Raw genomic sequence first — 21,397 nt, 5'->3', positions numbered from 1 at the left:
TTTCCTCTTTAGCGTAGACAATTGTATTCATAACCATGTTCTTTTAATTTCTCACTTTTTGCTAGTAGTGTCATGGCTAAATGATGTTTTCTTTGTGACGGAATTATATTACATTTTATTTTACTTTGAAATTTATGTTCTACAAATTACTTGATCAATCAACCCAAACATATATATTTTGAGTTTGTCCCCAATTGAAGTGTATATGCATGTTGATGTTGATTTAGTGTCTGCATCGACATAAATCAGTACTGATTAGTTTATGTTGGCAATCAATTTCGAAACAACTGTCCATATTAGTAGTACTAAACTAACTATAACATGGTTCAGATTTTAAAAGTGTGTTTCAGAGTTTCTCTTACACCTCATCTCAGCACTCATGTAAAGATTTTGGTCACTAGTGCAAGACAGTACTTTCGAAGTCGATCCGTATTTGAAAACTATATATGGAAGAAGATGGTCGAAACAAAATCTTGTTTTTCATTTAACAGATGAAGTCATGAAGACTCTTCAGTTCTGATGATGCAGATATATATCTTTTCCAACTTCATATGTCATGAGAGCATGGCCAATGCACATCCCGTCGGATGTCTTTTGTTTGTTTAATAATATAATCAAAAAAAAAAAAAAGTTTTAATCCCATATTTTGTGAGACACAGATCTCTACCCAGATCAATTTACATCCTCACAGACCTCGTACGTGTCATTAGTTTATTGGTTAGTATCGGTTTGTTTTGTTTTTTTTTTTCTGTCTTTTCTTCTCATTCTCTTTCGACAACATCAAAACAAAGAAACACGAAATCAAAACTTATCGAGATCGGTTGATGAATACACTGGAGAAAGAGATCTCGCCTCGTCGTCTACGAGATTCGATTCGATCAGAGCTGATTCGATCCAAGGTTTGTTTCGCTACTTGTATCCTTATTCTCTTTGCCTCTGCTTTTTCTTCTTCGTTTGTTTATTGGCAATTCATCTGTGTGTGATGTTTTTATGCAGGTCAAGTCTTTGTTTGATGATGCTAAATCCAGCACCCCGGTCAGTGTATCCAAGAATTGTACCAATCTCAATGTTGCTTGCAAAAGGCTAGCCCTTCCTCTCTACAATCTCCTCTCAAATCAGTCAGGGAACCAAAGCGTCAACTCATTCCTCAGGTTTGATTTCTATATCCAACTGCTCGTCTTATGAGAAAGAACTACCTTTGCCTGATAGTTGATATCTTGATTAATTTGTTTTTAATATGGTCACATAATTGTTGAGACTAGATTGTAATAGCTTTCTAAGTAGATGCAGAACCATGATAACTAAGTAGATGTAGAATAAATTGATAGCTTCTTGTTTCTTGTTTTAAGTCTTGTCTTGTTTGCCTTGGATACTTTGAGCGGTCAAGCTTTCGGAGCTAAGCTATATCGGAAACTAGATGTTCAGACTTACACAGCCATGTTTTGTCTTGCTTTGGTGTGTATCCCTCTTTCTCTCGTTTGGCTCAACATGGAAAAGCTTCTTGTGTTCCTGGGACAAGACCCTGCTGCCTGGCTTATCCCTGGACTCTTTGCTTACTCTGTTCTACAGCCTTTCACTCGCTTCTTTCAAAACCAGAGTTTGATCTCACCTCTCTGCATCACTCTGCAGTTAAACTTGTTCTGTTCCTTGGTCTTTCCTGTAATTTGGTGATGATGATAGGTTTGCTTACGGCTGTTCATAAGGATTATTTTAGAGTTGTGAACTCGAGGGATTGTACATGTATGATGGTTCTCTTTGGCTATTGATGTTTCTTCATTAAGGTTGGGAGTGCATTCTGTTTTTGGCCATAAGATTATGTCTGGAAAACGTTAAACAATGGCAAGGTAAACAAAATTACATGCTCTGCATTTTGAAGTGTGTTTCTCCTCTTCTTACGAATGTTCTCACTTCTCAAGTAGTTAGTGAAAATTGAGAACATCACCTCCTTACTTCTTGTTGGTTAAATGTGTTTTTGGACTTATTGGCTTGCAGGTGAAAATGTTGTTACCTCCAAATCCTAGTTCCTTATTTCCTTGGACTTATTGGCTTGTAGGTGAAAGTGCTCTGTCTCACACGATAAAGTACTTCCATTCTAGTTACTTTTATTCACACGATAAAGTACTTCAATTATGATAGGATAAAACGGTAGATGGTAACTGTTGCTCAGGTCAGACAGCCTTAATGTAATTTGCTTCAGTTCTTCTTATTCTCCTATTTCTTCTTGTCCACTTTCCTCTCCTTCTCTACTTACAAAACATTTTTAATAAAAATTTAAGACACCCATATTTAGGGATGACTAATGGAAGAAGAAAAAATAAAATCAAGGGGATGAAGATCAAAACTTAGATTAATATTATTAAAAGTTAGAGACACTAATTTGAGGTTGTGCAATGGGTTTGGTCTTAGAATCCTTCGAGATCGTCGTAGATCAAGCTTTATAAGAGAAATAACATAGTCCTTTTAGGTTGTTATTGGTCATCAGGGAGATGTAGGGGCCATGACTGTACATTCTTTTTTGGCCTATAAATGCGATTCTCATTGGATCCGCGGTAATCATGCTTCTTGGGAATTATATGCTGATACTCAATTCAAAACTATCGTAATTAATGGCTTTTTTTAGTGTCACAACCAATGTGTTGTACGCACAGACGCACAGTGATCATCTACTTGTATTTGTTCATCAGAAAGACCTATCTAGTAAACTATGAGCAACTCAAATCTTTCAAAATAAACCAAAGTGGAGGATGACATGGCCGTATCTGATTGGTTAATAAGATAGGCTGAGAAGTAGCGAATAATTCCAAGCGGCGAGTAGGAAAGTGTTCATCAATTATGAAAAATGAAATATTATTTATATTTTATTTTAAATGGTAAAATGGTATCCTATGCCAACCATTTGTACGTATTTAGACATTCAATCGAAGAATGATGTGACACACGAGACATATTTTTGGGATAAGCTTCTCCATTAAAATTACATTTTTTTAGTAGTAGATAATTATTGCTAATTCTTTCATGGTTAACCAAATCAGTATACAAATAAATGACGCAAAACACACAAATAAATTATAAATCTAACTAACTACTAATTGACTCCTGTAGTTCTTTAGGGTTTTGGACACAAGGGGGCAGTTGAAAAGTTTCACTTACTAAATTTCCCAAACCAAAAAAAGAGTGTTGAATATCCGAATATTCATTCAAGATTAACACAACATGGACATTATCGCAAAATACAAACTCTTTAATCTCTCTTTCTCTTTCTCTTTCTCTCTCTCTCTGCCCCTATCACTTTCTAGATTCCAATACTCACTTTCGAATTAATATTCTTTCCTTTGGAAGGTAAAAAACCCCACGAAACTTTCACATCCATGTGACCATGTCTAAGGTTCTCGAACCCCTAGAAGAAGAAAAGACAGTAGAGCACAAACCCAGGAGCCAAGAAGAAGAAGAAGAAGAAGAAGAAGAAGAAGAAGATCATCAAGAGTCATTGAAGAAAGAAGAGTTGTTGGAATCTCTGTGTACACCAACGTCGAGTGATCACAAGATTCCCGAAGTGGAAACATGTCCTCCACCGCCAAGAAAACGACCGCGTGAGGTTTGTCTGAAAAAGAAGAAAAGATTGTCCAAAGATCTTCGGTTCTTCGAAGCCACCGACGTCGGAAGCCAAGAGGTAGAGACTTTATTTGTTCACGAACCAAACCCTGTCCGTAAGAAACGAAGGAGTAATAGTGCTTGAATCATAAATTTGATTCTGTTCTGTAGATATAGTACTCTTGTTTCTTTACTTCACAGATGAATTTTCGATCGCTTTATTATATACCTATAATAATCTTTTAGTCCGAATTCGTGTTACATGATTTTTGTATATATCGATCTTCCTTTGTCTTCTTTAACAATTTGATTCTCATGTCTCAAAAGAAGGTATGGATTTTGTTTCTACGATTTAGAAATAACAAAGAACTTAGATATCATGTGGACTAGTAGGTGAATTATGTAATCTTTAGGTGCTTAATTACAGTTGGAAACATAGTATTTACTTTCGTTTGGTAAGTGAAAACTTGTCAATGATCTAATTCAGACATCAAGCACAACATAATTAAATTAAAGATTAGATCATAATGATAATTAATTGCTTTCTTCGAACGTTATCTTGGATCATTTTTTTGATAATCTTGTTTGCTTCCACGGACCATGATAAAGAAAGAAAATTATAAATAGGAGAAACGAAAAAGATATCGTAAGATCAGCTTTCTGGCGATCAAATAATTAGTGGCCTCCAAACATGCTTAAAATTTGCAATTTGAAATCGAATTAATCCTGAAATTAAACTCATTAGTGATAAATTGTAAAATTAAATAAAAGTAGTTTGCAATTACGCTGGTTTTGGGGACGAAACTTGGTTTTTAAATTAAACTGGTGTTGTTGAACGGGTGATCGTGGTGTTCTTTGGTCACATATACATACTGAAAAAAATCAATAGAACAAAAAAATTATCGACAGCCGTACAGGTTTTTAAGACCCGTTTAGTTTCGGCCCACTTAAATCTGGTTATTTTGGCCCATTTAATGTATGCCTGCGCCGGGTTTGGGTCACAGCATATTGTGGGCCACTGGATATGTTTTCTTACTTTTTTTTTTTTTTAATTTTTTTGAATTTTTACAAACACCACGAGGGCAGTTAATCACCAACGATAAGGTATCTGAACGACACGTTTCACCACATGTCAATCTAAGAATTACTGTTACCGCATATCAAAAGCGCCTTCTTATTATATCTCAACAACATTTACGGTTTTACTAACGAAGAAAAATGGCACCGAGAAAACCAAAGGTGGTTTCCGTGACGAGGAAGAAGAAAGTAGTGGAGGAGACAGTCAAAGTTACTGTAACGGAAGGAGAAGATCCGAATGTGACCACAGAGATCACAGAGAACGATCAAGAGACGCAAGATCTCACTTTCTCCATTCCCGTCGGAGAAAACTTTACTACGGTTGAGATTCCCGTGGAGGTTCCAGAAGAACGGTCACCTCAGCCGCCGGAAACTCCGGCATCCACGAGTGAAGGTACCGTGAAGAAGAAGGCTAATAAGGTCGAGGAGAAGAAAAAGAAGAAGAAAAAGAAGAAGAGAGATGATTTGGCGGGTGATGAGTATAGGAGATATGTGTATAAGGTGTTGAAGCAGGTGCATCCTGAGTTAGGGATAACGTCGAAAGCCATGACGGTGGTGAACATGTTTATGGGAGATATGTTCGAGAGGATATCGCAGGAGGCGGCGAGGTTAGGCGATTATACTAAGCGGAGGACCTTGTCGTCAAGGGAGATCGAAGCAGCGGTTAGGCTGGTTCTGCCTGGTGAGCTTAGCCGCCATGCCGTCGCTGAAGGCTCAAAAGCTATTAGTAACTATGTTGCTTATGATAGTAGGAAACGTTAGTGTTTTGATTCTCTAATCGTTGTATCTTTTTCTTGTAATGTTTTTTCCATCGTTGACTGTTAGGGGAAGGTTTGACTTGTAGAGTATGGTTTCTTTAGTAATGTGATCATTTAGTTTTCATGTTCTCCGTTCTGGAAAATATTTGTTGTCGTCAAAAAAGGAGATCTACGTACTTGATAATTTGAATCCTGATTTGTTTTGCTTTCATGTAGTTTTTCCTGTACAAATAAGAACGACAATTGGACCTCAAAAAAAAAACAGAATTCTTAGTAAGTATATATTTTAAATCAGTGGAATGATACCATTTACATACAGAAATTTAACATTTTTCTTGTAAAAGGTTATGACACGATAACTAACATAACAATGGACATTGACGTGATAGCTGACTGATCTGTTCATGATTTAACGAAATATGTTGGATTAGTGTATGTTTTAGCTCTCTTTTTTTTTGGTACAGCCATCTTTTTGTTAGGTAATGGAAAAAATATAAGCTTGAAAAATATGTACATGTCACTACGTTCGTAACATAATGTAATAGTTCGATCGGGCATAAATTGGTTGCTTTTCCAAATGATATATTAATGTGTCAAAATTTATAAAATCCACTAGAGTAAGATAATACCTAACAGGCTAACATTATGGGATCATGTGTGCGTTTGTTGAAACAGAGCTATTGACAAGTGATGCAGAAAAAGGGAAAAGTTAATGGGAATGGAAAAAGGTAAAAGTAAAAGGAGTCATTGCATGCTGAGCATTGAAGTTGGTCGCCGCATATCCCTTGGAAGATCCTTTCTCCTCCTTCAGTCTCCACCACGAACTATACATATACACGTGAGAACGTGTATGTGTGTGTTTGTCTATAGCTTGTATACCGCATATACACAAACCAAATAACAGAATGCAAACATGTAGTGTGTAGAAAACAATATCAATTTGTGCATAAGCAACACCAAAAGGAATATTCCGCTAGTTATTCCATTTGTTGAAATATATCACAAAAGAAAAACGTCAAAAAGAAAAATAGATCCCACTTCAACTGTATTTTTTTTCTCTTTGAGTTGATTATACTAATTACAAAAGCATACTTTATAGTACAAAAAAGCATGTATCATCACTTCGCAATAACTTTTTCTCAAGTTTCACTACTCTAGTCACATGCATTTTCTATATATAAAACCCTCTTCCTGTATCTTCCACAACTTATGATCGGCATCTGTTACCCGGAAGCATATGGCTAACAATAACAGCAAAGAAGGGCCAATATCTCAAGACGAAGGTCTTCAGCTGGTTAGTCGTTTAATGATGATTATTATCATTTTTCTCTTTGCCTCTATTCTTCTAATAACTATGCTTATTCTTCTGATCTTGTCCTGAACCAGTTTAAGGGATCACCCATAGCTACTAGCTATACGGTATAGTAAGAAGAGTTGGTGAACATGTTGGGACGAGAAGAGAGATCGAGATTTTGACCAACTTGAAAACGTATGGTTAACGGCAACCGCAATGGACAAGACTTGAACATTATGTATCTTTCTCTCTGATCGGGCAACTTCGGAACCTTTGGCAATGTTTCTCTTGATTTTAATTTTAAATTTTTACTGTTGATTTATCTATTTGTAGTAATTCTTCTGGTTATATCGGTTGAATGGAACACATACTTCGCACCAACGTGTTTTTGTTTGACGAGAGCTGAGCAACACATATTTCGCTTTCTGCTGAAAAGAAAACAACTTTTAACTCGATCGATCGAGCGCACACTTGATTGAAGGTGATAATAACAACAAAAGACCATGCACTATGAATAGGTTTTGATCTGATCGACCGTGTTTCTTGTTACATGAACAAAATTTAGAAAAGAGAAAAAAAAGTTACAATAAGAAAGAAGCCTCCACGTTGCTTTGTTCTGGAATTCCCCGGCGAGTCGACGACGAAACAGATGCCCACTGGGCCTGGGCCCAAATTTGTTAAAGCACTCCCCTTAAGCCCTAAGTTATGAACCGACAATTTTTTTTTTTTTTCTTTTTCCGACAGTTGAACCGGAGCATACGAAGAACAAGACCTATTCTGAGCATTCGCTGCATATGTGGTTGTCAGGCGTTAAAATTAATATCGTAGTAACATAAGAGACAGAAGTCTAACGGAAAGAAAGGCTTAGGTGCTGAAGTTAAAAGAGGGGAGACTCTGATTCAGCTTGAGTGTTATGGACCTTATGGTTGGGCACATTCAAGTGAACCGGGCTGTCGTATCATATGTCTTATTTTGAATTTTTGATACGTATGGATGTGAATTTATTTCTGCAGAAGACGTTACAGTTGGCCAAACAAAATGCAGGGGAGTATATTTCTGCAGAAAAAGTTGTTCGAAATTTTTTTCTTATTTTCCCCGCAATAGTTTTTTTTTTCTGACCATCTTTTTTCCGTTAACACATCTTTGGAAAGGAAAAGTTATAAAGGCTTTCGACAAAGCAAAGTAGCATAATTAATCGTACCAGATTAACAATGTTAGTTAAAGTACTGTAAATTGGAATTTATCTCTCTTCAAAAATACTTTTAGGCTTTAATCTCAAGTCATTCTTCTCTGTTACCGAAACTGTAAAATACTTACATGTGAATCAGAATGTTGATTTTTTTTTTTTTTGTTGGGTAAAACATGTGAAGACCAGAATGTTGATTTTGTTGATAACTAAGTTAAAACCAATTAGCAATTACATAGAATCTCTTTCTATATTATTTTTGTGAGTGTTAATGAAAATTGTAATATTTATGTGAATGAGATCGTTGATGTTTAGATATACATATATACGACCAAATTTACAGCTAAACTATTATTGATAGTTATAACTTATAAATATCTAACGTTGCAACAAGAAGCAAAGAATTAAACCAAGAAGAAAAATAAAATAAAATAAAGTAGGAATCTTCTAGCTTCCGAGATTTCTTGATTTATTCACAAGCAATGCTAAAGAATTAAGAGTATTCAATCAATAGTTTTGGGACTAATCCTTATACAAAGGCAAAGAATCTAACTGTCCGTATTTATATATTTATATAAGTATCGAACCATAAGCAAAGCAATCAAATTAATCCTTTTGCTCTCTCTATCCTTTCCCAAACAATTAACTACAAGTACGTAGAAATCTTCTCTGACAATGGTTCCTCCAAACCAAGCTCACCAACCTCCTCGGCGAACGCAACCACAATCGCTAACGCAATCGCAACCTCGACCACAAGCGCTTCCGGGCAGGCGTATGAACCCTGTCCTATGCATCATCGTCGCCCTCGTCCTCTTAGGACTCCTTGTGGGTCTCGCTATATTGATCACATACCTCACCCTCAGGCCAAAGCGACTCATCTACACGGTAGAAGCCGCGTCGGTCCAAGATTTTGCTATAGGAAACAAAGACGATCACATTAACGCCAAATTCAGCTATGTGATCAAATCATACAACCCGGAGAAACATGTCTCCGTAAGATACCACTCCATGCGTATCTCCACGGCTCACCATAACCAGTCGGTTGCTCACAAAGAGATCTCTCCGTTCAAGCAACGTTCTAAGAACGAGACGAGGATCGAGACGCAGCTTGTGTCGCATAACGTGGCACTGTCTAAGTTCAATGCCAAGGACTTGAGGGCTGAAAAAACGAAAGGGACGATCGAAATGGAAGTGTATATAACTGCTAGAGTGAGCTACAAGACGTGGATATTCAGGTCGAGGAGACGTACGTTGAAGGCTGTGTGTACGCCAATTATGATCAACGTTACGGCGAGCTCCTTAGATGGATTCCAGAGAGTGTTATGCCGAACTCGTCTTTAGTTTGAACTATTATCAACTTGCATTGGTTCCATTTGTGTGCAAATTTGCTACGTGTCCTTGATTGATTGATTGTGTGTGTGTTTTTCTTTCAAAGTTTCGTCTTTTGGTTTTGTTCTTGTCTGCCAGTCATTCCAATTGTCTTTTCATAATTAATTATTCTTTTTTTTTTGGATTAAAATGCTCTACATTTTTTTTTTAATTGTTCCGTAAGTATATTCAATTTTTTGAAATATGGATTTTATATTGATTCAATAATATTTGTAACTTTATTGAAAACCTACAATTATTTCAGAACATAGCTAGATTCTTATGTGAAAACCTGAGATTAAATGCAAAACTAGTACGTTGCCCGGATATGTCGGGGATCTCTAACAAAAATTTGATATAACCAACATAAACTATTTGATGGAGGTTCCTAATTAAGCAGAGAGGTAAAACAAACATAAACTAGCCACCAGATAAACAGACAGTTAACAAAAAAAAATATGTAGAGAGACAGAGATTAACAACTATTTTTAGCAGCGCGTCAATTCCTTTTAATAAAGACAAAAGTGACACGAAGATTTCTGTGTGTTTGTATTTTTTCTGGAAACTGTAAATCCCTTCCCAGTTGATTTCTTCTTCTCCAGAGAAGAAATAGACTAATCGAGCCATCAGCGATGGAAGAAGAAATGGATACATTTTATAACGCATCCTACTGGGCCGAGTTCTCATATCGTGGATATGGCATAAGTGAAGACGGGACCTTGTTCTGCGAACAACTACCTCATGTTGTGAGCTCTGGTGGCATGTGGGAGATGCGACTATTACATTCAAAAGGGTTGACGTTCTGGGAATACAGTCTTCCCGTTACCGAGGCCGTAATCGTTTCAGTACTCTGTTTATGGCAATTTTTCTATTTCTTGCTAAAGAAGTTACGTCTCCCGGTGCCAAAGTTCACCTCCATGATGCTTGTAAGAGATTTTGTTCTTTAGTTTGAATATTTTTATTTTTTTTTGTTTTGGCTTTGATTGATGGGAAATTTATTGAAAATGTTAAAAGGCCGGGGCAGCTTTGAGCCAAACAAGTCTTTTGCCGGATGACTGGACGGTCAAACAAATATTTTTTCCGGATGATCTTAGGCCAAAAGTCCCTGATACGATTGGTGGCTTCGCTTTTGTCCTTTATTGGTTCCTCGAAGGTGTTAAGATGGATGTTGGGATGGTTAAGAAAACAGGTTCAAAAGTGGTAGTAACAGGAATGGTCACAGTTCTTTTCCCCATTTTCGTGGCTAACATGGTGTTTGGTAAGCTAAGAGAGACAGGGGGGAAATACTTGACAGGAGTTGAATACAGGACAATTCTATTCATGCAGTCCATCTCAGCGTTCACGGGTATCTCAAGGCTAATAAGAGATCTCCAGATCAACCACTCAGAGTTCGGCAGGATCGTGCTTTCGACGGCTATGGTGGCGGATGTAACGGGTTTTGGTGTTAATCTAGTTGCCCTTGTGGCGTGGTCGGACTGGAGGGTTTCTTCCATGCAAGGCGTAGGACTTGTCGGATATGTCATAGTCATGATTTGTGTTGTGAGACCTGCCATGTTTTGGGTGATCAGACGGACACCGGAAGAGAGACCCGTGAAGGAATGCTTCATCTACATCATCATGATTTTGGCCTTCGGTAGTTTCTATTTTTTAAAGAGGCTTCGCATGTTTCCAGCAGTTGGACCCTTCATTTTGGGTTTGTGTGTGCCTCACGGTCCTCCTTTAGGGTCTACATTGATACAAAAATTTGAAAGCTTTAACAGTGGAATACTTTTGCCACTTTTCTTGTTCTTCCCAATGCTGCAAATCGATGGACCTTGGTTAGTTAACCAGATCGGTCAGCTACGGCATTTTGATGGTCAGCTGTACGAAGCCTTGACCATCATCGTCGTTGTCTCCGTTGCCAAGATTATCTTCACAACGATTCCTCCATTGCTAGCCAAAATGCCTCTAACCGACTCTTTCGTTATGGCACTCATCCTCAGCAATAAAGGAATTGTGGAGCTATGTTATTTTATGTATTCTGTTGAAGCCAGAGTGAGTTCTAATCTTTTGATCTTTATTTTCAAGACTATCCTATTCTCCCACTCTAAACTGTAATTTGTGTGTGTGTGTTTACTTTTTCTTGTTTTATAACATTCTTTTAATTTGTGTTTAATAATTTACAGGCTCTTCAAGCCAAGTCCTTCACGACAATGGCTCTGATGATTCTAATAAGCTCTACGATATTACCAGTGACGGTACATTATCTATATGATTCGTCAAAACGATTCATTTCTTTCCAGAAGCGGAATCTAATGACCTTGAAGCTTGGATCAGAGCTGAGGTTTGTACTGTGCATTCACAAAGCAGACCACATAGAGGGGATGATCAACCTCCTAGAAAAATCTTTTCCTTTAGAAGATTCCTCAATCACTTGCTACGTGCTTCACCTCGTGGAGCTTGTGGGTTTGGACAATCCACTCTTTATCTCCCACCAAATGCAAACGGCTGAACCCGGAAGCCGGTCTTATTCAAACAACGTCTTAATCGCCTTTGATAGCTTCAAACATTACTGGAAATCAGTATCGCTGGAACTTTTCACATCCGTTTCAAACCCAAAGTACATGCACCAAGAGATTTACTCACTTGCTCTCGACAAGCAAGCTTCTTTCATCATGCTCCCTTTCCACAGAATATGGTCCCTTGACCAGACAACGGTCGTCTCAGACGATGTGATGCGTAGGAACACTAACATCAATATCTTGAGACAAGCACCTTGCTCCGTGGGGATCTTTGTCCATCGCCAAAACCTTATATCTTCGCAAAAGAACAATCCCTCTTTTAAGGTACACATACTGAAGTTTTGGTTGTTTCAAACGCTAATTTATGTTCGCTTCAAATTTGTGTTTACATGTGAGGGATGTTTCTAAAACCAGGTGTGCGCAATTTTTGTGGGCGGGAAAGACGACAGAGAAGCCTTGGCACTGGGGAGGCAGATGATGAGGAATCAAAATGTGAGCCTAACAGTGTTGAAACTAGTCCCAGAGACAATGGCTGGGATGACTACAGGATGGGATCAGATGCTGGACACGGCAGAGGTTAAGGAGGTACTAAGGAACAATAACACAACTGCTGGAGCACAACATAGTTTTGTGGAATTCGTGGAGGAGACAGTTAAGGACGGTTCCGACACATCAACACTCCTTCTCTCGATTGCTAATTCTTTTGATTTATTTGTGGTGGGGAGAAGCGCCGGAACAGGGACCGACGTGACGAGTGCCCTGACTGAGTGGACGGATTTTCATGAGTTAGGCGTGATCGGAGATTTGTTGATATCTGAAGATTTTCCCCGCAGAGCTTCGGTGTTGGTGGTACAACAACAACAGAATGTAGCTTGTAGATGATATTACTTTGGCGTCCCATTCTTTTTATTCATGTATATTATACCAAAATAGAAATACACTTCTCACACGAGACACATTTGTAGCCCCAAACTTTTAATGTGAGAGTTTCATACACTTTTTATCCCCAGAGATTTCACTATAATCAAATTTGGAGTTTAAAGTTTTAATCTCGTTTTTGCTATACAATTATAAAGAGAAACGATTAAAAAATAATAATCACAAAGCATATATAGGCTTAAAATATCCACTTGATCATTCGAGATGATATAGATATAAAGAAATTTTCACCAATCACACCAAAAAAACATTTTCTTTCGTGAATTAACAAAGTCAATATAACTTCTCACGAAATAGCCACCCCAAATAAAAGAACAAAATACCCTCTAACTAGACAATTATAATTTGATGTCATTTTCCAAACGATGCAGTGTTTGGTTAATTAAAAAAGAAAAACATAATTGAAATAATTTTAAAGATTTAGTTCAGTGTACGAAACGAAAAAAAGAAAAAAAATTCAAAGCGTGAAGTTCATCATCTTCCTTCACCAAAAAACTGGAATAATAAATTTCGGTGAAACAAAACTGTGTTTAGAACTCTGGCAACTATAGTTTTCGATTAGAACTCCAACGTGAAGCAGAAGAAAAGAAAATTTCAGATTGGGTGAGTAAAACTCAAAAATAATTCCAAACACTTTAAAAACTCAAAATTTTTAGTTCTTGAATTTAAAAATGCTAATATAAGCTAGATTTACAAGATTTATGTGTAAAAATATTAAAATGTAAAGGAAAATAAGGCTTATGAGAAACTGTGAACAATGGCTGCAATATTAGGGTTGCAGAGGATACACATGTTGAAGATGACTGCAAAAATACAGTTATACCCTCTATTAAAAACACACTTATGGACGTACACATTGAATAAAAGAACATTATGTACGTACACCATACCATAGCGCAAATCATAAGCCTTATTTTTCCTTAGTGTACGTATGTACTCAGAATATTACGTACATTACTGAGCACGTATGGACGTACACATTGAATAAAAGAACTTTACGTATATTAATGAATGTTCGGAATGTTTGTACTATTTCTGAATAATTATAATTCTGAAGGTTATATATAATCAACAGTATAATTATGTTTCCAATAACATTATATATGTAAGTACACAATATTAATGACTTGTGTACGTACACAGTTGCAAAGAACTGTACATCAAAACACAGTACTAGCAAAACACATTAATGACTTATTTTATTTTTTTTTATTTATTTTTTTTTACTATAGCAAACGGATTTTATTCCATTTAGTCACAAAAATGAGAATAATCCTAACTGGTTTAACTAAAGAGTTCATTTAGTTTGTTTGCTTCAAAGGTTTAGTTGTCCAAAATTATGGAGGTGACTAACAAATGAAAAACACTTTTCACTTTGACCTAAAGTGAATAAAAAACTCATTCCATGGCTACTGTATATAATTTACTCATAGATATATATACCAAACCAATGGGAGTTGAGTTAAAAAAAATATAGTTTATAGGTAGTATAAGTATACACATACTCGTAGTTCTTGATAGCTCTAAGACCACAAATACGAGTACTGAATTTAATGCTTAATGATCACTTGGAAGAAACTTAATCATATGTGTATGCTTTACATTGGGTACGTTGAAGCACCGAACCCACATATATAAATTTGGAGAAATTGACTAAGCAATTAATTTTATATCTTGATCTTGATTACATGCATGGTTACTAATCGTTACCTAGCCTTGATTAGTAATTACTCTAAAGTCTCTTTAATATCCATTATTCTTTGCTTTATGATTTGGTTTAATTTGCATGCTTAGTTGTTCGAATTGATCAAACAATTAGCATAATCAATTTAATTGGCCATTTAACCAAAACTTGGAAAAGACAACACAAAATGTTTTTTTTTTTAAATATTTTTTATAACACAAATGTTAACGTGCAAAATTCCCTAAATATACTTATATTTTACTGTATTAATGTTGATTAGCTGTATTCAAAATCATACGTGTGTTAATGTTGACAAGGAATTAGAAGATTGTGAATAATACAGGCTTTCTCTAGCTATAAAAAGATAAGAAAAACAAACAGAAAGAGCTAATTAAATAATAACTGTGCACTTGGAGATGCGTATCTGTTGTTTGCTGGTCATTCAACGTTAGTCAAAATTTATAACAAACCCTTACTAGTATTAATTTTCTGTGTTGGTTTTAAACTCTTTCTAGTTTTCTATCTCCTCAACAAACGAAGAGAAGCTTGAGATCTTGATCCCAGTTAGATCTTGATCACAAAGCTTCTCTTCGCTAACTTTTGAATTTAAATTCCTCTAAAATGAGTAAAGATTTGGACCGGAATTATTGGGATGTGTCACGGAGAGGCTACAAGGAAGACAATAAGACGTCTCGTTTCTGCGAGACACACCCTTACGTAGTAAACTCGCACGGAATATGGGAAGTGAATAGTTACGACCCAACAGGGATGAGCTTCTGGGAGTATCCCCTCCCGAATCTTGAGATCCTAATGTTTTCTACCTTTCTTATTTGGCGGCTCCTCGACTTCTCATGCAACAAAATCGGTCTTCGATTTCCAAGATTGGCCTACATGATGATCGTGAGTTTTCTTAATATCCATCCGCCACACCCTCGTTTTAATATATTTTAATCATCACGACGCAAATTTCTGAATTATGGCAATGTCTTGTTGTTGAAGGCAGGGGTAATCTTAGGTCAAACTTGTCACTTGAGCAACAAGTCTTGGCTCCATAACATTTTTTTCCCTGATGATAAACGACCTAAAGTCGCCGAGACCCTAGGGGCTTTTGGGTTCCTTTTATATTGGTTCCTCAAAGGTGTGACCATGGATGCCGGGATGCCATTTAGGATGGGGAAAAAATCTGGTGTGCTCGGGTTAACCACAATGATTGTACCCTTGATTTGTGGCAGCTTCGTCTTTAGATGGAGAGAACGAAGAGGGATCGCAAGCTTGTTAAGGACGGAATACAGGTTGATCCTATTCTTGCAAAGCATATCCGCATTTACGAGCGTCGACACACTCCTAAAAGACCTCAAGATCAAACACTCAGAGTTTGGGAGGATAGCGCTCTCTGGGGCTATGGTGACGGACATGTTGGCTTTTGTTCTAACATTTTTTAATGCAATCTACTGGGAAGGATACCGTGGCGTCATGCAAACCATAGGTTTCTGCACCTTTGTGGCGCTTATGATATATGTTGTGAGGCCGTCTATGTTTTGGGTGATCAAGCAGACTCCAGAAGGGAGGCCGGTCAAGGATGTCTACATATACTGGATTTTGGCGCTTGCTTTTGCCTCGTTCCATTATTTTATCAAGCTTCTTCATCTTTTTGGACCCGCGGGATCGTTTGTTTTAGGCTTGACTGTTCCGAATGGCGATCCTCTAGGTACTACTTTGGTTCAAAAGTTTGAGAGCTTTAATCTTGGAGCTATCTTGCCACTCTTTGGATCATTGACCACGATGCAATTAGATCTCTTATCGTTGCTCAAAGAGTGTAGAAGTTTCATACGTATGGAGGGTCAAGTTTATGAGGTCATTTCCTTTATTCTTTTGGTGAATTCCACAAAATTCATTGCTTCCACCATAGCTGCGTATTCTTTCAAAATGCCCTTAAGAGACTCTTTTGCTTTAGCCTTTGTTTTTAATAATAAGGGTATCTTCGAGCTCGCCTATTACGCGTACGCAGTTGAAATAAAGGTGCGTTCAGTTAACTCTATATATATAAATAGGAAGACTAAGTAGTTTATTTGTCATACTAACATCGAACATCTTTCACAGCAAATAAGGCCAGAGGTTTTCACAATCCTATCTACCTTCACCCTCTTCAACTCTATATTTATACCAATGGCCTTGGAGCTCGTGCATGACCGAACTAAAAGATTCAAATGCTACCGAAAAAGGAATTTGATCATCTTGAAAGAAGGCGCGGAGCTCCCATGTCTTATATGCGTCTCCAAACCTGATCACATAACTTCGATGACCAACCTTTTGGAAGGTTTCAACCCATCAAAAGATTCTCCAATGGCGTGTAACATACTTCACCTCATTGAACTTTTGGGTCAAGCCAATCCCATGTTCATTTCCCACCAGTTGCAACAACCAGAGCCCGGGAGTACGTCTTGTTCGGACAATGTCATAAACTCCTTCCGTCGCTTTCAGAAAAATTTCTTTGACTATACATCACTGGATATTTTCACTTCCATCTCCATGTCTCAACACATGCATGAGGACATTTGTTGGCTAGCCCTATCCAGAAGCCTATCGCTGATTGTGCTTCCTTTCCATCGAACCTGGTCTACTGATCGATCCAATATTATTTCCAACGATGATAAGCTGAGAGTTCTCAACATTAACGTCCTGAAACGAGCCCCATGCTCTGTTGGAATCTTCATCTATCGCAAGCCCATCGTCGAATCTCATCTGGCTAAGTACCAGAGCAAGGTATAGTGTACCCCCAAATATATAACACTTTTCATTATTTTATTTTATTTTATAACTATATCTAACCGTTTGGGCCTAAATATATAAGAGTAACCTAATTAAGAAAGTTCTCATATCTGCAGATATGTTTGGTTTTTAACGGTGGAAACGACGATATAGAAGCTTTGGCGATAGCAAATCGAATGAGACTGACAGAAAAGGGAACAAGCCTAACGATCATAAGATTCATTCCAAAATTTGCTGAATCGGAGAACCAGGAGTGGGAGCAGCACCAAATGGTTAATCTAAAGGAGAACGTGAGTAACATTATTGGGTCCAACGTAAAAAAAAATGATGACAAGGTGAAATACATCGATAAGGCGGTTTCTGATGGATCTGAGACTTCAAAAACCTTGCGAGGAATGGCAAATGATTATGACTTGTTTATCGTTGGAAGAAGCAGTGGAATAGGTACTGAACCTACTAGCGGAATTAGTGAATGGACAGAGTTCGATGAATTGGGACCCATTGGAGATTTATTAGCATCACATGAATATCCTTCGAGAGCATCAGTGTTGGTTGTACAAAAACAAGAGTACATTCATCATACAAAAAGCCAAAAAAGGCTATCTAAGAAGTAATCTGAGATGATATCTGTATATGCTCAGGATCATTTGTTTAATGTTGTATTTTTTGTCTACATCAAAGATTAGTTTAGAAAGTTATGGAGTAAAAATGATTCGAGTTTCTTCTTATATAATAACCTCACGATTTTGATCAAATATTTTTGAAATTAATAATAAAATTTGAGTACTTTCTTATGGTAGAGCTAGCCTACTGTATGATGATCTTCTTTCAACCTTAGCTGCCCTTGTTGTCACAATTCTAATATAGATTCTCTTGTAATAACATGGTCTGTTTAACAAAGAATGAATACCGAACGTTAATTATAATAAATTACATAAGGCGTTAAAGATTGATTTTGAGGTCCTAATTAATGGCCATCACCCTATCTAAATGGCTGTTTGTTTAGAGTGCCTAAGGAGATCATTTTGTTTTAAAGCAATACAGCTTAAAAAGGCCAAAAAACAAAGATAACACCTGGACCGTACAATCCCTATATTTATACCTTATGCTAATTTTAGAGATTTATTTTTTTAATTTTTTTTTAGAGATTTTTTATGGGATCTGTGTGATATCCATTTGACCGGTTTTTTTAGTTCTTCCTTTGACTGCAAAACCTTTTCATTGTCAAGATTTTTTATAATTTTCTTCTTGTTGTTTTGTTTTTGGTTATACATAGACAAGGAGGTTATTTGTCTCAAATGGATGCAGAATATGGGACTTGGGGCCAAGAAATCATGTTGGACAACAATGGGAAAAGAGCAGAGATGGGGGGGGAAGATGGTTTGCGATGTAAGTCCACATATAATGTTGAACTCAGACGGCGTAACAGAAAAGATGGCTTCCGGATCTACGGGAATGGAATTCTGGGAGTACCCTCTTCCTCAACTGGAGATCATAATTCTCTCCACATTCGTATTCTGGCGTTTTTTTGATATCTTGTTCAAGAAGTTACGTGTTCCTATCCCTAAGTTTACCTCCATGATGCTTGTAAGTAATTAGGAGGTTTCTAATAATGTCCAGATTTGATCAGCGATGTTCGGATAAAATACTCCATGTTCTCTTGTTTTTTTGAAGGTTGGGGCAGTCTTTAGCGAGGTGTTTCAGTGGGTGGAAATGTCACGGTTTCAGCATATATTTATCAATGATAACAAGTATATGCCAAATGTTGCTGAGACTATTGGCGCATTTGCTTTTACCCTAGATTGGTTCCTAAGAGGAGTGACTACGGATGTTGGAATGATCAAAAAGTCTGGAACGAAGAGTGTTGTGATTGGACTCACCTCAATGATCATCCCATTGCAAATCGGAAAAGTCATTTATTCATCTAGAGAGAAATCAAGTATCCCGACCATGACAGATATGGAGTATGCTGTAATGATATTCACCATGAGCATGACGCCCTTCACTTGCCTCAACATGCTCCTTACCGACCTCAAAATAGTTCACACACTGAGTTCGGCCAAATAGCTCAGTCATCTGGGATGGTAACGGATATGCTTGCCTTTTTCTTGAGTGTATGGAAAAACATAAGCCGCGATGAAATTAATAGAATACGTATGGGAGTTGGTATGATGCTATTCTTTATTTGTTTGTATCTTGTGCGGCAATTTATGCATTGGGTTATCAGAAATACGCCAGAAGGAGCGCCAGTGAAGAACATCTATCTCTCCATCGGTCTCTCGCTGGCTTACTTATCTTATCTTTTCTGGAGTCACTTCTTATTCTTCGGACCGTTGGGGGCATTTGTTCTTGGTTTGGCTATCCCTAACGGACCACCATTAGGATCACTTTTTATACGAAAATTCGAGAGTTTCAATGAGGGCATTTTTTTACCCCTCTTTGGATCACTTAGCATGATTAAACTAGATTGGTCGTATTTACGAAAGGGGTTTGGAAATGGAAAACAGGGTCATATGTACGAGTGCTTTTCATTCCTTTCTATCTTATACATAGCGAAACTTGCTACTTCGTTCTTACTCGCCCTAGCTGCAAAGATGCCCTTGCGAGACTCAATTATCCTAGGTATTATCATGGGCACCAAGAGTAGTTTCGAGTTGTCTTACGTCCTCCAAGCCTTCGAAAAAGACGTACGTAAGAATATTTTTGCTATATATAGTCATATATATAATTAATGATAGATCATCATAATTATTTGTATATTAATTCTATGTTTTAATGTTTTTAATAATGTCTCTCGTATTTTAACAGAAGATTGGTCTAGAGCTCTTTACGCTCCTCGGCGTATACATTCTGGTAAACTCTTTGTTAACACCAATGGCTATACATTTCTTGTATGACCGGTCAAAGAGATTAGTGTGTTACGGAAGAAGAAACTTAAAACATAACTCAGAACTGCAAACGCTGGTGTGCATCAACAAGCCAGACAACATAACATCAATGATTAGCCTTCTTAGAGCTACTTCCCCATCTAAAGACTCTCCAATAAGGTGTTGTGTTCTTCACCTAATCGAGCTAGTGGGTCAAGCTACTCCCACGTTTATCTCCCACCAGCTTCAGAAACCAAAGCCTGGAAGTCGGTCTTATTCCGAAAATGTCATAAGCTCTTTCCAACTGTTTCAAGAGAATTATTGGGACACCGCTTCCATAAACATGTTTACGTTTTTAACTTCCGCTAAAGAGATGCATGAACACATATGTTGGTTTGCTCTTGATAAAGGTTCAAATCTGATCCTCCTCTCGTTTCACCGCTCTTGGGGGGCTAACGGATATGGCATTACCTCAGACGATCAAAACCTAAGAGGTCTTAATCGTAGCGTTCTGAAACGAGCTCCTTGCTCTGTCGGAATCTTGGTTCATCGCAAACCAATCTGGCAACTCAAATCCGTAGAATCTCCATGCCGCGTACGTAACTCTACATTTTCTTTATTAATTTACATGAAGAAAAGATGTTGAATCTTTCTTGATTATCACATACTGAGTGCAGGTATGCTTGATTTACGTGGGTGGGAATGACGACAAAGAGGCCTTGGCATTAGCTAACCACATGAGAGGCAACCAAAAAGTGAATCTAACGGTGATGCGTCTGATCCCTGCGTCTCATACCGAGGAGAGTAGCAAGAGGAATCATAGTCAAATGGCAGAGTACAAGAATAGTCTTGAAGAGAGGCCTCGAGATAACTCCAGCATCATTGAGTTGACAGTGGCTGATGGCACAGAGACTTCCACATTTTTGCACTCCGTGGCGTACGACTATGATCTATTTGTAGTCGGTAGAAGAAGCGGGATTGGTACTACAGTCACTACAGGACTTGGGGAATGGATGGAATTCGACGAACTTGGAGTCATCGGGGATTTGTTAGCATCTGAATATTATCCTTCTAGAGCTTCCGTTTTGATCATCCAACAACAAGAATGACTAGCCTAGCTTCAATCTTGTGTTTCTTTCCTTTACTTATCCTTTACAACCAAAACGTATAGGATCTTTTGTATTACACACATAGGAAACCCAGAGTAGACATTTGGGAAAACACATGTATATGGGAAAAATATGAATTTGGTGAAAGAGCTCAAAAACATCAAGCCCACTAACTTGCAGATCGGCCCATTAAAATTCTAAAATATCTTAGCCCGTTTAAGGTGGTCCTAATTTGGCCCAAAATAAAGGAAATA

General features: G+C 37.5%; 7 protein-coding genes and 1 long non-coding RNA gene across 14 annotated transcripts; all 8 read left to right on the top strand.

Moving 5' to 3' along the window:
• The first annotated feature begins 341 nt into the window (after positions 1 to 341).
• Positions 342 to 2,228, top strand: LOC104766369 (protein DETOXIFICATION 12). 7 transcript variants are annotated; one of them, XM_087508156.1, is made up of 5 exons: positions 476 to 899; positions 997 to 1,151; positions 1,498 to 1,597; positions 1,681 to 1,844; positions 1,993 to 2,228. In XM_087508156.1, exons 1-4 carry the CDS (start codon positions 825 to 827, stop codon positions 1,720 to 1,722), a joined length of 372 nt encoding a protein of 123 aa, XP_087364282.1. In that variant the 5' UTR covers positions 476 to 824; the 3' UTR covers positions 1,723 to 1,844; positions 1,993 to 2,228. The 7 variants fall into 7 exon arrangements, 6 of the variants coding, with proteins under 6 accessions (XP_087364283.1, XP_087364282.1, XP_087364284.1 ...); XM_010490253.3 differs by having other exon boundaries at positions 711 to 899; positions 1,380 to 1,597; XM_010490244.3 differs by having other exon boundaries at positions 711 to 899; positions 1,350 to 1,597.
• A 913-nt stretch (positions 2,229 to 3,141) lies between these two features.
• Positions 3,142 to 3,843, top strand: LOC104766360 (cyclin-dependent protein kinase inhibitor SMR2). Its single transcript, XM_010490233.3, has one exon. It carries the CDS (start codon positions 3,377 to 3,379, stop codon positions 3,734 to 3,736), a length of 360 nt encoding a protein of 119 aa, XP_010488535.1. The 5' UTR covers positions 3,142 to 3,376; the 3' UTR covers positions 3,737 to 3,843.
• A 929-nt stretch (positions 3,844 to 4,772) lies between these two features.
• Positions 4,773 to 5,637, top strand: LOC104766352 (histone H2B.2-like). The gene has a single exon (XM_010490221.3). The coding sequence runs from the start codon at positions 4,810 to 4,812 to the stop codon at positions 5,428 to 5,430; it is 621 nt and encodes a 206-aa protein (XP_010488523.1). The 5' UTR covers positions 4,773 to 4,809; the 3' UTR covers positions 5,431 to 5,637.
• Positions 5,638 to 6,540: 903 nt separating this feature from the next.
• On the top strand, positions 6,541 to 7,101 carry LOC109131024 (uncharacterized). Its single transcript, XR_002036757.2, has 2 exons — positions 6,541 to 6,720; positions 6,813 to 7,101. It is a non-coding gene; the product is annotated as an uncharacterized LOC109131024 (long non-coding RNA).
• A 1,411-nt stretch (positions 7,102 to 8,512) lies between these two features.
• Positions 8,513 to 9,425, top strand: LOC104766341 (uncharacterized protein At1g08160). The gene has a single exon (XM_010490214.2). It carries the CDS (start codon positions 8,582 to 8,584, stop codon positions 9,245 to 9,247), a length of 666 nt encoding a protein of 221 aa, XP_010488516.2. The 5' UTR covers positions 8,513 to 8,581; the 3' UTR covers positions 9,248 to 9,425.
• Positions 9,426 to 9,817: 392 nt separating this feature from the next.
• LOC104778617 (cation/H(+) antiporter 5-like) lies at positions 9,818 to 12,778 on the top strand. Its single transcript, XM_087495772.1, has 4 exons — positions 9,818 to 10,200; positions 10,289 to 11,308; positions 11,440 to 12,099; positions 12,190 to 12,778. The coding sequence occupies exons 1-4, from the start codon at positions 9,907 to 9,909 to the stop codon at positions 12,655 to 12,657; spliced, it is 2,442 nt and encodes an 813-aa protein (XP_087351898.1). The 5' UTR covers positions 9,818 to 9,906; the 3' UTR covers positions 12,658 to 12,778.
• Positions 12,779 to 15,010: 2,232 nt separating this feature from the next.
• Positions 15,011 to 17,781, top strand: LOC104778616 (cation/H(+) antiporter 6A-like). Its single transcript, XM_087508155.1, has 4 exons — positions 15,011 to 15,298; positions 15,398 to 16,417; positions 16,499 to 17,161; positions 17,284 to 17,781. Exons 1-4 carry the CDS (start codon positions 15,020 to 15,022, stop codon positions 17,779 to 17,781), a joined length of 2,460 nt encoding a protein of 819 aa, XP_087364281.1. The 5' UTR covers positions 15,011 to 15,019.
• A 587-nt stretch (positions 17,782 to 18,368) lies between these two features.
• LOC104766332 (cation/H(+) antiporter 6B-like) lies at positions 18,369 to 21,301 on the top strand. Its single transcript, XM_010490202.3, is given in 6 exon segments — positions 18,369 to 18,534; positions 18,536 to 18,754; positions 18,842 to 19,210; positions 19,213 to 19,854; positions 19,976 to 20,629; positions 20,712 to 21,301. Coding segments are annotated over 6 exon segments (2,385 nt in total). The 5' UTR covers positions 18,369 to 18,465; the 3' UTR covers positions 21,144 to 21,301.
• The last annotated feature ends 96 nt before the right edge of the window (positions 21,302 to 21,397 follow it).

The sequence above is a fragment of the Camelina sativa genome, chromosome 3 (genome assembly GCF_030686135.1).
Source record: "Camelina sativa cultivar CO46 ecotype springtype chromosome 3, ASM3068613v1".
Classification (NCBI taxonomy): domain Eukaryota; kingdom Viridiplantae; phylum Streptophyta; class Magnoliopsida; order Brassicales; family Brassicaceae; genus Camelina; species Camelina sativa.
This window is presented reverse-complemented; position numbering and strand designations above follow the sequence as displayed.

Coding starts and splice junctions, on each gene's coding strand:
- LOC104766369 (XM_010490244.3), top strand. CDS start 825: ATGAATACACTGGAGAAAGAGATCTCGCCTCGTCGTCTACGAGATTCG. Junction 1,152..1,349: donor AGCGTCAACTCATTCCTCAG/GTTTGATTTCTA, acceptor TCTTGTTTTAAG/TCTTGTCTTGTTTGCCTTGG. Junction 1,598..1,680: donor TCGCTTCTTTCAAAACCAGA/GTTTGATCTCAC, acceptor TGATGATGATAG/GTTTGCTTACGGCTGTTCAT.
- LOC104766360 (XM_010490233.3), top strand. CDS start 3,377: ATGTCTAAGGTTCTCGAACCCCTAGAAGAAGAAAAGACAGTAGAGCAC.
- LOC104766352 (XM_010490221.3), top strand. CDS start 4,810: ATGGCACCGAGAAAACCAAAGGTGGTTTCCGTGACGAGGAAGAAGAAA.
- LOC104766341 (XM_010490214.2), top strand. CDS start 8,582: ATGGTTCCTCCAAACCAAGCTCACCAACCTCCTCGGCGAACGCAACCA.
- LOC104778617 (XM_087495772.1), top strand. CDS start 9,907: ATGGAAGAAGAAATGGATACATTTTATAACGCATCCTACTGGGCCGAG. Junction 11,309..11,439: donor TGTATTCTGTTGAAGCCAGA/GTGAGTTCTAAT, acceptor AATAATTTACAG/GCTCTTCAAGCCAAGTCCTT. Junction 12,100..12,189: donor AGAACAATCCCTCTTTTAAG/GTACACATACTG, acceptor TTCTAAAACCAG/GTGTGCGCAATTTTTGTGGG.
- LOC104778616 (XM_087508155.1), top strand. CDS start 15,020: ATGAGTAAAGATTTGGACCGGAATTATTGGGATGTGTCACGGAGAGGC. Junction 15,299..15,397: donor GATTGGCCTACATGATGATC/GTGAGTTTTCTT, acceptor TTGTTGTTGAAG/GCAGGGGTAATCTTAGGTCA. Junction 17,162..17,283: donor TGGCTAAGTACCAGAGCAAG/GTATAGTGTACC, acceptor TCATATCTGCAG/ATATGTTTGGTTTTTAACGG.